The sequence below is a fragment of the Trichosurus vulpecula genome, chromosome 5, assembly GCF_011100635.1.
Source record: "Trichosurus vulpecula isolate mTriVul1 chromosome 5, mTriVul1.pri, whole genome shotgun sequence".
Lineage (NCBI taxonomy): Eukaryota > Metazoa > Chordata > Mammalia > Diprotodontia > Phalangeridae > Trichosurus > Trichosurus vulpecula.
In genome coordinates this window covers 86,622,988-86,636,156 of record NC_050577.1, presented here as the reverse complement: position 1 = coordinate 86,636,156, position 13,169 = coordinate 86,622,988, and the positions used below count along the sequence as shown (strand labels likewise).

At 34.0% G+C, this 13,169-nt stretch overlaps 1 protein-coding gene across 3 annotated transcripts in view; it reads left to right on the top strand.

Annotated features, from left to right (window-relative positions):
* UBE3C (ubiquitin protein ligase E3C) overlaps positions 1-13,169 on the top strand; it is a 169,342-nt gene that overhangs the window by 81,589 nt on the left and 74,584 nt on the right. For all 3 annotated transcript variants that reach the window (XM_036760064.1, XM_036760065.1, XM_036760063.1), the window contains exon 14: positions 12,628-12,732. In XM_036760064.1, the coding sequence (XP_036615959.1) occupies positions 12,628-12,732 (105 nt within the window). The remainder of the gene's footprint in view (positions 1-12,627; positions 12,733-13,169) is intronic.

Sequence of the window (13,169 nt, the reverse complement as noted above, 5' to 3'; positions counted from 1 at the left end):
ATTTTAATTGATTTGCTGCAGTAAAAATAAGAGAATTTAATGTGAGCTTAATGTAAATTATTTCAAAATATCCAGCATATTCTTATCTTTTAACTATGGCAGGCAAGAAGCTGTAAGTTACAGTGGCTGGAATATTGGCAAGAAACCACCACCACTAAGAATTTAACTATTGGAGGGGAAAAAAGAAGAGAAAAAGGGTGCTTGACTTGCCATGAAATTTCTGCCGCAAACGTATCTAGTCAGCTAAAATTGCTCATTAACAGACTGAGAGCAGAAGAAATGCATTTTCCAAATTGAATGCTAGATTTACAGTCCGTTTAATACTAGCGACCTCTCGCACACTAATGTTCAGTTCGAGTCATCAGCTGTCCCTTCAGGTCTTTTATCACTGCTTTTGTCAAGCTATCTATTTAATTGAAAGAAGTTAATTGAATGAAAATGATCAACTAAGCTTGTATTAATATTGCTAATGGAACTTTCTTCTTGGCCATGTTTGGAGAAAGATGTCATGCTAGACTTTAGGAAAGGCCCATTAATGCTTGCACTTAACCTGATGGGCTAATTAAGGAATGCTTATTCATTCTACAAGTCTACTATAGTCTCTATCCAGCCCATTCTGCCTGATTTTACAACACATTTCACTTATGAGCATCAGCATTAGTAGCAGTGAAGATAGCTGATAATGTTTGGATTGCACTGACTATAATACTAATCCATCACTGAATTTATAATTTGTACAGATTACTGTAATATATATTTGCGCAATTTAATTAAATTACTTGTATTTTATATTTCTAAATAAACTTTAAATATAAGGATATTCCTTGTGTGTCTCTTTAAAAGATTAGTACCTCATTAGAACTTAGTTTCTAAGTTGGAATAATCCATTTTATCTGTTTGGTACTTTTAATTATTTATCTTTGCCAGTTTCTTTTCTAGTTGTAGTCATTACAGGGACATAAGTTATTTTCTTTTTCTTTAATTAAACTCCATCATCTTGTTAACTGCTACCAGAATTCATATACAATATCAGAAAGCATTGTTTTATGATAGTTGCCCATGTAACTTTTCTTTAGGACTTAGAAGTCTCAGTTCAATTATGCCATTTATTATATACATTTTTTCTTGAGAATTTTTTTTTCCTTAGGCTAAAAAAAAATACAAAATGGTAGTTTTAGAATTCTTTGTTAAGCTCCAGAACCTTTTACTACCAATTAATTCATGTAGTTCTTAACGATTGAAGTGAAAGTTCATCTTCCTTTTTTCAAAAGATTTGGACTTCTGAAATTGTTGTTTCAATAGCCTTGGGGAGTTGAAAATAAATTATTCTAAAGACAAGGAAATTTAGATCACTGTTAATTGGATGAAAAACACATAGCATAAAAAATAAAGACAAAGGCAGTGTCCCTTTCCCTTCTGTCTTCCTCAGCTGTGTATTTAATACATTCCTGGGAGGGGAAAAAATAGCAGTTTAAAACAGTGAATTCTATAGCCAGGAGAAAATTCTAGAGTTAGTACAAATGCCACCTTCTGTATGAAGCTTTTCTTTGTTTTCCCAACTACTAGGGTACCCCTCACCCAAGTATTGAGTAACTTGTATTTTTGTGTTTTTATATGTACTTGTGTATATGGTTGTACATACATACACATACATAATTGCATGTTGTCTCAGACTAGAATGTTCATTCCTTGCTGACTTCTTTTTTGTCTTTGTATCCACAGTGTCTAGCTTAAAGTAGTTACTTAATAAATGCTTGTTGATTGATTAAAGCAAAATCTTATTTTCGTTGAACACCACTCTGTTGTCTTAGGAATTTTAGTTAATACAGATTTTGCAAATGTCTTGGCCATATTTGAAATAAAACTGCTTATTTTTATGAAAAGGCAAATTAAAGAAAAATTTTAACCTGACTAATTTCTAGTTTGAATTGATTTTCTCAAATTTCAGAGTGGGAATATCTGACTTTTAAGTAGCAATTATTTTCATTTTCTAGCTTTATGATAGACTTTCTGAAATAATTTGTGTGAGAGGTTCTTCTGGCTGATAGCACAACATTGAGTTTTAAGTGGATACAGTCATCTTTCTTTGTCAAGATAAGAATTGAGGTCAATTTGCTAAACCTTCCATTGACACGACTAAAACAGTTTACACATTTATCACATTTATAAACTCTTCCTGAAGTTTAATTTACAACCATAATTGCTTTTGCTTTATGATGAGAAAGAAAATCCTATTTTTGATGTGCCCTTTTGTAGGCACAAATGAGTGTCTTGCACTTAATGTTAACTTCTGAGAAATTAGTCACAGAAGCTAAAATGTTCTACAGTATGAGTTCTACAGTAGGATTCTCTATTCATTGCTGCAAATTGGTGGGGATAGACAAAGAAGTAGGTAGTGAAAATGGAATCTCAAGCCTTCGGTAAGGTGAAGGAAACTAACCATTTTTAGTCAAATGGTTGCTCAAAAAGAAATGTTAGTTTACCCTTTAAATCATGTTTCTGACTCTAAAGATTTATTATTTGATATTAATTTTTGTTCTTACATCCCTAGCACCTAGCAAATAGTAGGATGTTAGACCTGTGATCTCTTTGGTACAGGGAAATCCCAGATGAGGAAACTCTCTACCAATGCAAATCAGCACCTTAGAGATTTTCTAGAACATACAGAGGTTAAGTGAGAGGTATGAGAGGGTCACATAGCTAGTGTGTGTCAGAGGTCACCTTCTATCTTGGAGGCAGTTCTGTCTACTATGCTGTGCTGTCTCTCTAACAAGTAGTAAGCACTTAAATTGGGTTGAACTAAAGGTTTCTCTGTGATTCAAATAAGAAAATTAAGGTGCTAGCAATATTTTCTCTAAAATATCAATTATGAAAATACATGACTTTAAATTATGTAAATCCTCTGGACTGAAGCCTGAAATAATAATAGAATTTTAGTGGCGATCTGCTGCTGTCTTATATAGGTGAGGAGACTGAGGCCCAGACAAGTTATTGACTATCCCAAGATAGTAGTGGTGAACAGGTACTTAAATTTAAAATAAAATCCGGCAAGAGCAAACAATCATTAATCAAAGTTAAGAACAATTTCTCAGCACTGGTAAGAACTGTAACCTGTCTGGATATGGTTGGCTAACTTCAGAACAAAGTTAATATAGTTTTGAACATACTAGGTGAATACCAGGTTTACTTGTGACAGTATATTTTTTTTTTTTTTGCTTTGAAAACTGGCTTATTTTTCCTCTCTTTTCCTTAAGTCTTCTTTATCTCATTGACATTCTATATCCTCCAGATATAGAAAGTTTTTGCTCACTTTTTTACAGCACCTACATTTTCCAATATTTTGCTCTCCCTTTCCTTCCCAGATTCATTCCTTATATCAAAGAATGAAAGGGGGGAAAAACCCACCAGTTGTGTATAGCTAAAAATAGATCAAACAAGTATGGTAATATTTCCCCTTTTTGAAAAAATTTTTATATGTATCCCTTGTTTTTACATTGTCTAAATTACATCTAGTATTACTCCCCTACAGAGAGATCAAATGTAACAAGGACTTTTTATTTCAAAGGAAGGAAGGAAGCAAGCATTTATTAAGCCACCCCTGGTATGTGCCAGGCACAGTGCTAAACTTTTCACAAATATTATCTCATTTGTTCCTTACAAGCCCTTATTCACATTTTACAGTTGGGAAAATTGAAAGAAAGTAACTCACAGCCTTTGTTCTCTGAAATCTGCATCTTAGTTCTGGGCTAAAATAAATTATAATTGGTATCTTAAGTGTTTTCCCTTTTACAACTTACTACATTTTTACATGCATAGTATTTAATGACATTTAAATATAGAAATCATTTTGCATTTTTTAGTGCTTTATAATTTTCAAGAATTTACATGGTCATGGTCACTTGTGCTTGAACTTTAATAAATATCATCTAAACTATTTAATTTTTCCATTCATTCCAGTTTGGTGTACTGCATATCTGTACTCAAAATTGATATTGGTAACCATATCCAGAAGATTCATGATTCTTTAAATAAAAGTTGTATTTAAAATTTTGAACTCAAATATCAAAAGAGAGCATTTCCATACACACACACACATACCAGAAAATAGGATTGCATATGAATCAATAATTTCCATTTCATGCCACTTGGATTTTAAGGGTATTTACTAAAGTTTATACACTACTTTGAAAATGATTCTGCTTCTCTCTTTCAAAGATTCAAAGATTTCTTCTGAATTCCTTCTGTTCTCTTTAGTTCATTTAAATAAAGTTTCAGTGACTTTTTGGACATCCCTATTGCTAACTGCCCTTCTCCATTATAAGTCCACATCTCCCCAATTAAAAATGGGAGTAGAAAGAGAGGATTTTTTTTAACTAACCATAGTAAAGCAAAACAAATGTGCCCAGTGGCCATACCCCCAAAAATATATAGTCTTTTTTTCTTTTCTTTCCTTTTGGCGGGGGGTGGGGGGCGGTGGCGTCTTGAGTTTATAACTTCTGTCAGGAGTTAAGTAACGTTTCATCATAGGTCCTCTGGAGAGGATGTTGGACATTGCATTGATCAGGATTCAAAAATATTTTTCTTGACAGTATTGTTATTTTAACAAATTATTTTCCCAGTTCTGCTTGCTTAACTTTGTTTCAATTCGTGGCACCACAAGATTCTTTGAAATCATGTGTTATGCAATTTCTTATGCAATAATATTACATTATTTACATCCCATAATTTGTTCTGCCATTTCCCAATTGATGGACACAGTTTGTCTTCTTAGATGCCAGTTCTTCATTTTTATTTTCTTTTTTCCTCCCTTTTTAATTACCCCTTGTGAGGAAATTTATTTTGCTTGTCGCTGTTCTTTCCTCCAGTATTTTCCATAATCTTTAACTGTCCCTTCTCCATCCTAGCTTGTTTTCCTGTTAAGTTTGATGTCTTTTTCTACCATCCCAGGTATGTACCCTAAGGCTCTGATCTTCCTGAGGCCTTCTGGGTGGCTGTAATGGCAAGCAAAGTGGCACTTTTTGTTTTCCTCTTTTTTCTTTCGGAGTTCTAGTGCTTCTCAGCACTAAGGTAATCAAGTGCCTTTGAGCCTTGCCTTTGTTTCAATCAAAAGTCTTTTATTGAATCAAGAGTCTTTGATGACCTGCTTGAGTCACAAGAAAGCCCAAGTCACATGAGTTTGAGTCACATGGTTGTGACACCCTCTGACCCTGAAGAAGTGTATATATACTCTGAGGTGAGCATTTTGCTTTGGGGACTCACTCATTAGAAGAGCGTTCCTGTGATTTCTTCAGAGAAGTCTCTGGGTAGACATTAAGGAGTCTCTAGCTTTGAAAACCCAGAGGTTGGTGCTTCTCTCTCTGGTAACTATGTATGTAGTGCTATGGACAGGCAGAAGCTCTGTGTACTGATTTTTGTTATTTGCTCTGTTTATATAATTTCTGCTTATAATTTTTGTTTGTGTTTTCTCTGAAGTTCAGGGTGCTGACTTTTCCCCCTCAACTAAATGAATGATATATTTATGTTTAATGAAAGTGAAATTGTAGACCCCTTGAAGTTGCTTTCCTTAAAAAAGAAGATCATAGAACCTGTGCTAGCAGCCCTCCTGTGTGCTGGTGTTATTGGCCTTTCACTTCCACAGCAGGCGCAAGCAGCATTGTTGTTGCAGTGGGAAAGCCTTGCTTCTAAAGATCTAATATCATAAGCTTCACTAGTCTGGTCGTGCTGAAAAGGTGAACTTGTTTGTGTGTGCTGGCTCTGATTTTGCTGGTTGCCCTGTTTTCACTTGCCCTTGGACTTCTGGGAGACATTTTATAGAGGAAGAACTTAGTCACTGTAGATGGTCATTTTTTCTTTAATTTCTTAAGTCTGGAACTAGCACTAACTAGCAGTGGGACCATGGGAAGTTTATTTAAACTATATGGGCTTTAGTTTCATCAGCTCTAAAACAGAGAAGGTAGGAGATGGGACTAGATTACTCTGAAATCCAGTAATTATTTCATATTTTAGTCCAGCCTTCTCTAATAATAATACTTTATGGTTTAAATGTAATACTTTATGGTTTTCAAAGTGCTTTCTTGAGAAATAATTATATACCTATGATCATAGACTCATAATTTCAGAGTCAGAGGGGACTTACAGGGTGTCTAGCCCAACCTCCTCATTGTATCATCAAGTAGCCACATCCCAGAAAGGTCAAGGGACCAGTCCAGTGTCACACAGTTCTAAGCAGCAAAAGATTGAGAATTTTGAGCTAATCATTAGGGCAGATAGTTCTTTTTGTATATATTGTAGTCATATATATTTTTTCCTAGGCTTCATTCTACACTATTTGATGTTTCTCTTCTCTAATTTCTTTGTATTTGTATTTCCTCATGGCTATATTTTTCTTATGTAGTAAAATTTCATTATATTAATATGCCACAATTGTTTATACATTCCTCAGTTGATAAACATATACTTTCCTTCTTGTTATTTACCAAATTCTGATTACTTTTCACATTACCTCTTTTCACTTTTCCCAACAATAGAGATTTTTTACAAGAATCAGAATAGTGGTGATGAAAGTTAATTTTGAGAAAATAAAATCTATTTTAATGGTAGTGACAGCAGGATTCTGGCATCTTGGGATTATATTTGATAATTTTGTTCCTTTTATGTGTATTTCGTCTTGTAGTTATTCTATATCATAGTAAGGTCCCAAGGATAAAGGACAAAATGTATAGTTAAAAGAAAATGTTTTTCTCAGAGAATATAGTTTTTACACATGATATCTCTGTGGCTGTCTTTGAAGAATACTTATAGTTCAGGACTTTACCCAGAATTTGCTTTGTTCTTTGCTGTTAAAACTTTTTAGTTTTTTTGTAGCCTCCCATTTCTCTCTTTTTCTGTCCTTTTTCCCTAAAAGGGCTATAGAATGAATTTCCCCCCACATAATTCCTTCCTCCATTCTTTTTGCTTTCTTAGGGAGAATAGTGATTTTTTGAGTCCTAATTTCTGCTGTATAAATGGGTTGTTTTTCATTATCTTATATTTGAGGGCATGAAAGAACATAAACAGAAGTTCAGAACTGAAACAATCTCCTCAGTGAATAACAGTTCTTTAAAGCTTAAGTGGTCATATGTTGGTTTAGCTTTATATTTATATGCAATAAGAATGTGATACGACAAAAAATTTGATCTAGTGCAAGAATTGATTTGCAATTCATAATTTATGTTAAAACTGTAATTTTTACAATTTTTGTGGTAGAATCAGTAAAATAGTATGTAAAATAACTATAACAACGTAAATCAAAAGAATTAAAAAAAGAAACCTGATGCTGTGTATTCGTGTTGACATCATGGCCCCAATTGAGAGAATATACTTCCTTACTCTTTCTGTAGATGGGGACTGTGGATGTAAAATATTTTGTATTATTAGGTACTATTGATGAGTTGTTTGGTTTTGTTGAACTGCTGTTTTTTCTTTTTAAAATCTTTTTTTGCTATGGATAGAAGAGATATATTTGGAAATAAAAATGAAATAAAAACTATGTCAATAACAAGATTTAAAAAAAATACAGCAATGGTTTGAAATCTTCCAGATGTTACTTCTTCCTATTGTGTTTTCTAGAGATTTTTCATAAGGAATCTCACCAGAACCTAGTTAGATAACTATCTGCACATAAGTTTTGATATATGTGGAATAGGTATGTAGCCATATAAATATATACTTCAGTATTCCAAAGGAGTTGTAATTTCTATTGATGTGAGTACTTCATGCATTACCACAACTTGCAGCCCTTCCACACTTTGGTAAACAGAGTCAGTTTCTATGGCCTCTATTTTATTTATCACCTCTAGGCTGACTTGGTCAACCTTGTAGAGAAGCTTCCCCAAACGCATTGGCCATTATGAGATCCATGCTAAAAGTCTTTCCATTTTTCTAACAACTACCAAATATGTACTCCAGAGGTCTAGCCTTTGAGACCCTGTGCATATCCTTGTGCCTTTAGAGAACTCTGATTTCTGAATAGGAGTTCAGTGAGAAAACTCTGTGTGTGTGTGAGAGAGAGAGAGAAAATGAGAGAATATATATATGTATGAATGTATATGTACATAGTTTCTTTTGTTTAGTTCCTACCGCTTGGCTGCCTCCTCCAGGTTAGTTTTTGACTCCTTTCTTTCCTCCACATCCCTCACTCATACACCTGCTGTACTCTAGCTGATGGGTTGCTACGCCATCCCAGCTGCCATTGGTTAAGGAGCTTCTGTTCTATCATTGATTCCCAAAGGTCTAATGACTAGGAATCTTTCCTTTTAGATATTTTTTTTTGTTTGTTTTTCCCTCTGTCCTGAAGCTACTCCTCCTTATGTATGTATTCCTTAATTAGAATGTGTGTTTCTTGTAAGCTAGGCATGTTTAGATTTTTTGTTTATTCTCTATTGTTTAGAATATGGTGCCTAGTTTAATAAGTAATTTTCTGTTACTGGTATTTTGTCTCTACCCATCTTAAAATTAGAATTTCTTTAAAAATATTGGTATTTGTTTTGAATTAGAAAAAAACATGTTTTCTTTCACATAAAAAGTTACTACTGTTTCACTGTTAAAAGCAGTTTTTAGAGTGTAGCTATTTAGACTGATGGATTCATACACTCTTTGCCTTTTGGCAAGATCAGTGGCATAAATTTTAAAGGTGGCAGGCCTGTGGTAGATGTCTGTTCTTTGGTCATGGAGAGCAAAACAAAACAAAAGTATTCACAAAGGACATCTTTATAACCTGGCATACATTATATGTATGAATATAATACTGACTTCTAAATTTGTAGGAGATACTCACTAGGTAAAGATTTATTGAGTTCATTGAACATCATTTACTCATGGAAATGTGCGTAGGGAAAATGCCATTTTAAATGTTCTCACTTTTCTTCATAGGAGTGATCACCGAAGTTGTCCTTGTATTTCAGGGAACCTGTATTTCCCTTCATTTTCATTCACCAGATGGGGCAAAGGGAGGCATTTTACTATTTTTGTTTAGGAGACTCAGGTTCCAAATCATATTCTAGGTTTATACCTTAAAAACATTTTTTTTCTGGACTGAGCTTGTGATTTGCTTGGTATAGGGAACGCCTCCTTGAGGGTACTTACTCTGCCAATACAGATTAGCACCCACAGTGCCACTTGTAGTCTTAAAGGTTTCCTTAGGGCATACATAGTTTAATGTCTTGCCTAGGTCCTGCAGGTAGTATGTGTCAGAGGTAGAATCCTTCTGATTCTGAGGCCAAGCTTGGCTTGATGCCTCAGGCTACATATAAAGTTTTTAAAAATTTCATCTTGATAACAATTTCAATATGATTTAATTGGTTTCCTTTTTTTTTTTTTGACAGTTTTTAATTTTATTTTACCAGAACACAAATACAAAATAGAGAACAGAAACAAAAACATATCATAAACTTAAATATAAAGTAAGAAAGAAAAAAAAGCATGTCATGTGCATAGCAAAACATAGGAGAGGATTCAAAATATGTAACGATAAATTTTCATTTCAGGAAAGCCTGTATGACAAATACACCTTATGTTGAGAATTGTCCATCTTTTCTTTGCTTCCTTGTGTTTTCTTTTGTTCTCTGCTGTGCACTTTTTAACTTTGTTCTTTTTTTTCCCTCCCCCCCCCCAGAAGGCTACAATATAATTTAGATATATTTCTTGATATATATGTACACATACAGATATATACACACACTTATACATGTATACATGCATATATAGACATATACTTTCCCAAACATACTCTACTCCTGCTCTTTGTTTTTTTATATTTGCACGTATCTTTTGTTTCCTATCCCTCCTGCCTCCTCTACTTCTACCTGCTGCAACGCCTTTCTATCACTTGCCTACTCCTCCCCTCCCCAATCACTCTGACCTCCTATTACTTGCCTTACCCCCTCTAAGGATCCCTTCCCTATCCTCCCATTCCCGTTGATCTAACTCCCTTTACCTATTCCCTCATTCTCCCCTCTAAAAATCCCTCCCTTGTCCTAATCCCTCCCTTGTCCTCTGCCCCCTCACTATGCCCCTACCATTTTATTTCTTCTAAATTTAGAAGGCTTTTATACTCTACTAAATTATATGCATTGTTCTCTCTTAAACCCATTTGCGATGAAAGTAGGTTACAAGAACTACCAGTCCCCCTCCCCCATCTAAATCCTCTGTATCCTTTCTTCTTGCACCTCTTTTGTATAAAATAGTTACTGGTTTTAGCTGTTACTAAATGGTTTTACTTTTTAAATTCATATCACAGTCAGGTTTATCCCCCTCTTATGAGCTCGACAATTATTAATAAGAATGTTAGACATACATTTTATGTTATAAAAGGTAAGCAATCTGTTCTTTTGAATCCAAAGTCAGTCTTTGGTATGTGCCTTATGTTTCTCTTGATTCTTATATGTCGAATCTTCTATTAAGTTGGGGATTCTTTTTCACAAAGTCTTGAAAGTCTGAGGGTTTGTCAAATGTCCATTTTTTTTATTCAAGGTAATAACTGAAATTTGAAGGGTATGATATTTTCGACTGGAGCCCCAGGTCTTTTGTTCTTCGATATATTGTATTCCAAGACCTGCGGTCCTTTAATGTCTCTGCTGCTAGGTTTTGTGTAATTCTAACTGTGGTACCATCATATTTAAATTGTTTTAATCTTGATACTTTTAATATTTTATTCTTGAGCTGAGGGTTTTGGAATTTGACTATGATATTCCTATGAGTTTACCTCATAGGATATCATTTAAGTGGTGTTCGGTGGATTTTCTCTATTTCTACTTCCCTGCCTTGTTCTAATGCTTCAGGACAATTTTCTTTAATTATTTCTTGTATCATTGTATCAAGATTCTTTTTTTGATCATAACTTTCACTATCCCAGGGTGAAAAGTTCTAGTGCAGAGGCCAAGGCAGCCTCTCAACCGAACTAATCTTGGGGCTTGCCACTAGTTATTTAAGCGGCTTGCCACTTGTTAAAACGGAACCTAGCCCGGAGGTGTTTACTCCTCGCAGGGGCCAAACCTGGTCCTGGGGTTTTTCTTCAGATCTTCTCAAACTGTCCGAGGAAGACCCAGTTGTGCCCTATTTTTCTTTGTCTCCATCCACGCTTTGTTCACGCTAAGGTGCTATTTTAACTCTTTTGTGGGGGAGAATCTTTGAGAGGTTGGAATTTTCTGACCTACTCTACCATCTTCCCAGAATCCTCTCCAATTGGTTTCCTTTTTAATCAATGTAGTTTTTTATTTTATGCAGTTCAAAACATTCTGAGGAGTCTATATAGGCTTTAACAGACTGCCAAAGGGATACATGATGCATAAAGAAAGTTGAGATCCCCTGCTTAAAGACGCAAAAGTACATAATTTGGAAGTAAATTGTGAGGCCACTTTTATTTTCTTTGGCAAGTGCCTTAAAACATTCAGATAGATGAATGCTGTTGTTTAGTGTTCTATTCCAAGCAAGCCTGTTTGATTTTTTTTTTTCCTGAAGAATTCTAGTGTTTTGTTGTATCATTTTTTTTACCTCTTTTCCTGTTGAATTGGTAGATCCTGGGGCTGTAGAGGGTTTATGTTTAAAACTAAGATTTTCTATTTTTCTATTAGTGATATTTGACCATGCCAAAGATTAGTTCTTTTTATAAGTATCATTAGATTTTACGCCAGAGAAGTTGTAATTAAAAAAAAATTTTTTTGATCACTATTATTAGATTTTCTCAAGTCATTCAATACGCAGCTTTGCTCTTATTATTAAATTATTTATTGGATGCATGCCCACTTGCTGTGATAGGTGCTGATAACACTTGGTACCAGTCCACACACACACACACACACACACACACACACACCCCAGATGATATATAGACATGCATTTAAAATGACCAGCATACACATGAGAATGCTTAAATGTTTCAGAAAAAAGAGAAAAGTCTTGAGCAAGACTTTGGATGAGTATGAAACCTAAATTAAAAAAAATAGAGAAGAACCAAAGCATGAAAATGTGACAGTTGAGCAAACTGTTCTGACAAAAGCAGGATGTTTTATATACATGGTGTAGTGGGAATTAATATTTATTTTTAGGAGATAATGCTGTCAAATGATTTTGAGTCCATTGGATTTCTTCTGGCTAGATATATTGAATATTCGTGGAAATGGAACAAAAGTCATTACTTCTATGAATTTGTCAGGAAAAAATGTATACTTCTCTCCTTATAACTGTGAATCATACAAGTTTTAACGCGCTAATATATTACCAGATGTTTCCATTTTTAAATTTTGTAAAACAATCTCTTGGTTTTTGTAAATTATCATCTTGACCAAGTCATTTGCTGCTGTTTCTGTTAATTTTGGCTCATTTTCTCTGGCAGATAACTGCTTTGTATGTAAGATACATTGCTATGATTTACAAGAGGAAGCACTTTTAGGTAAACTGGTTCTGGTGGTGATTTATAGCCATTTCTTAAATTACTTAATGATGTATTCTTTTAAGTTATTTAAATGAAAGAATTTGGTAGTGTCCTGTTATATTGTTGTCTTTGATTTCTAATTAGTGGTATTGCTTGCCTTTGCACAGTACTTACAGCAAAACTTGTTTATATTGAATAGATTTATTCTTCCTCCCTAGGTTATCACCAATCTAGTAAAAATGTTGAAGTCCAGGGATACAAGACGAAATTTTTGTCCACCAAATCACTGGCTGTCAGAACAAGAGAATATTAAGGCAGACAAGGTATTCATGAAGTGTTTTTGTAATCTTTTGCATAAAGTCCACCCTGCTCAGATTCCTTTTTAAAAATGACCTTTTCATAAAAATTTAATTAATTGTTGAGAATTGAGATTTGCTTTTATTATATAGACTTTTTATATTAACAACTGAAATTTTATAAGGTTAAATAGTAGAAAACAATGTATTATCAGAGTTAACATAATTGCCTTTTAAAAATTAGATTTGTTCTATAATGAGGTGTTAAGTTTGAATTACTTTGTTTAATATAAAATTACATTGGAACCCAATGATTATTATTATTTTTTTTTTTGGATCGAAATGATTTTTCCAGGAGTGAGAAGACTGGACTATTAGCTTAAAGGAGATAGGACTTGTCCTTATTTTTATTTATAACAGTAGGACTTCTATAGTTCCTTAAGGAGTCCTATCCTAATGAATGT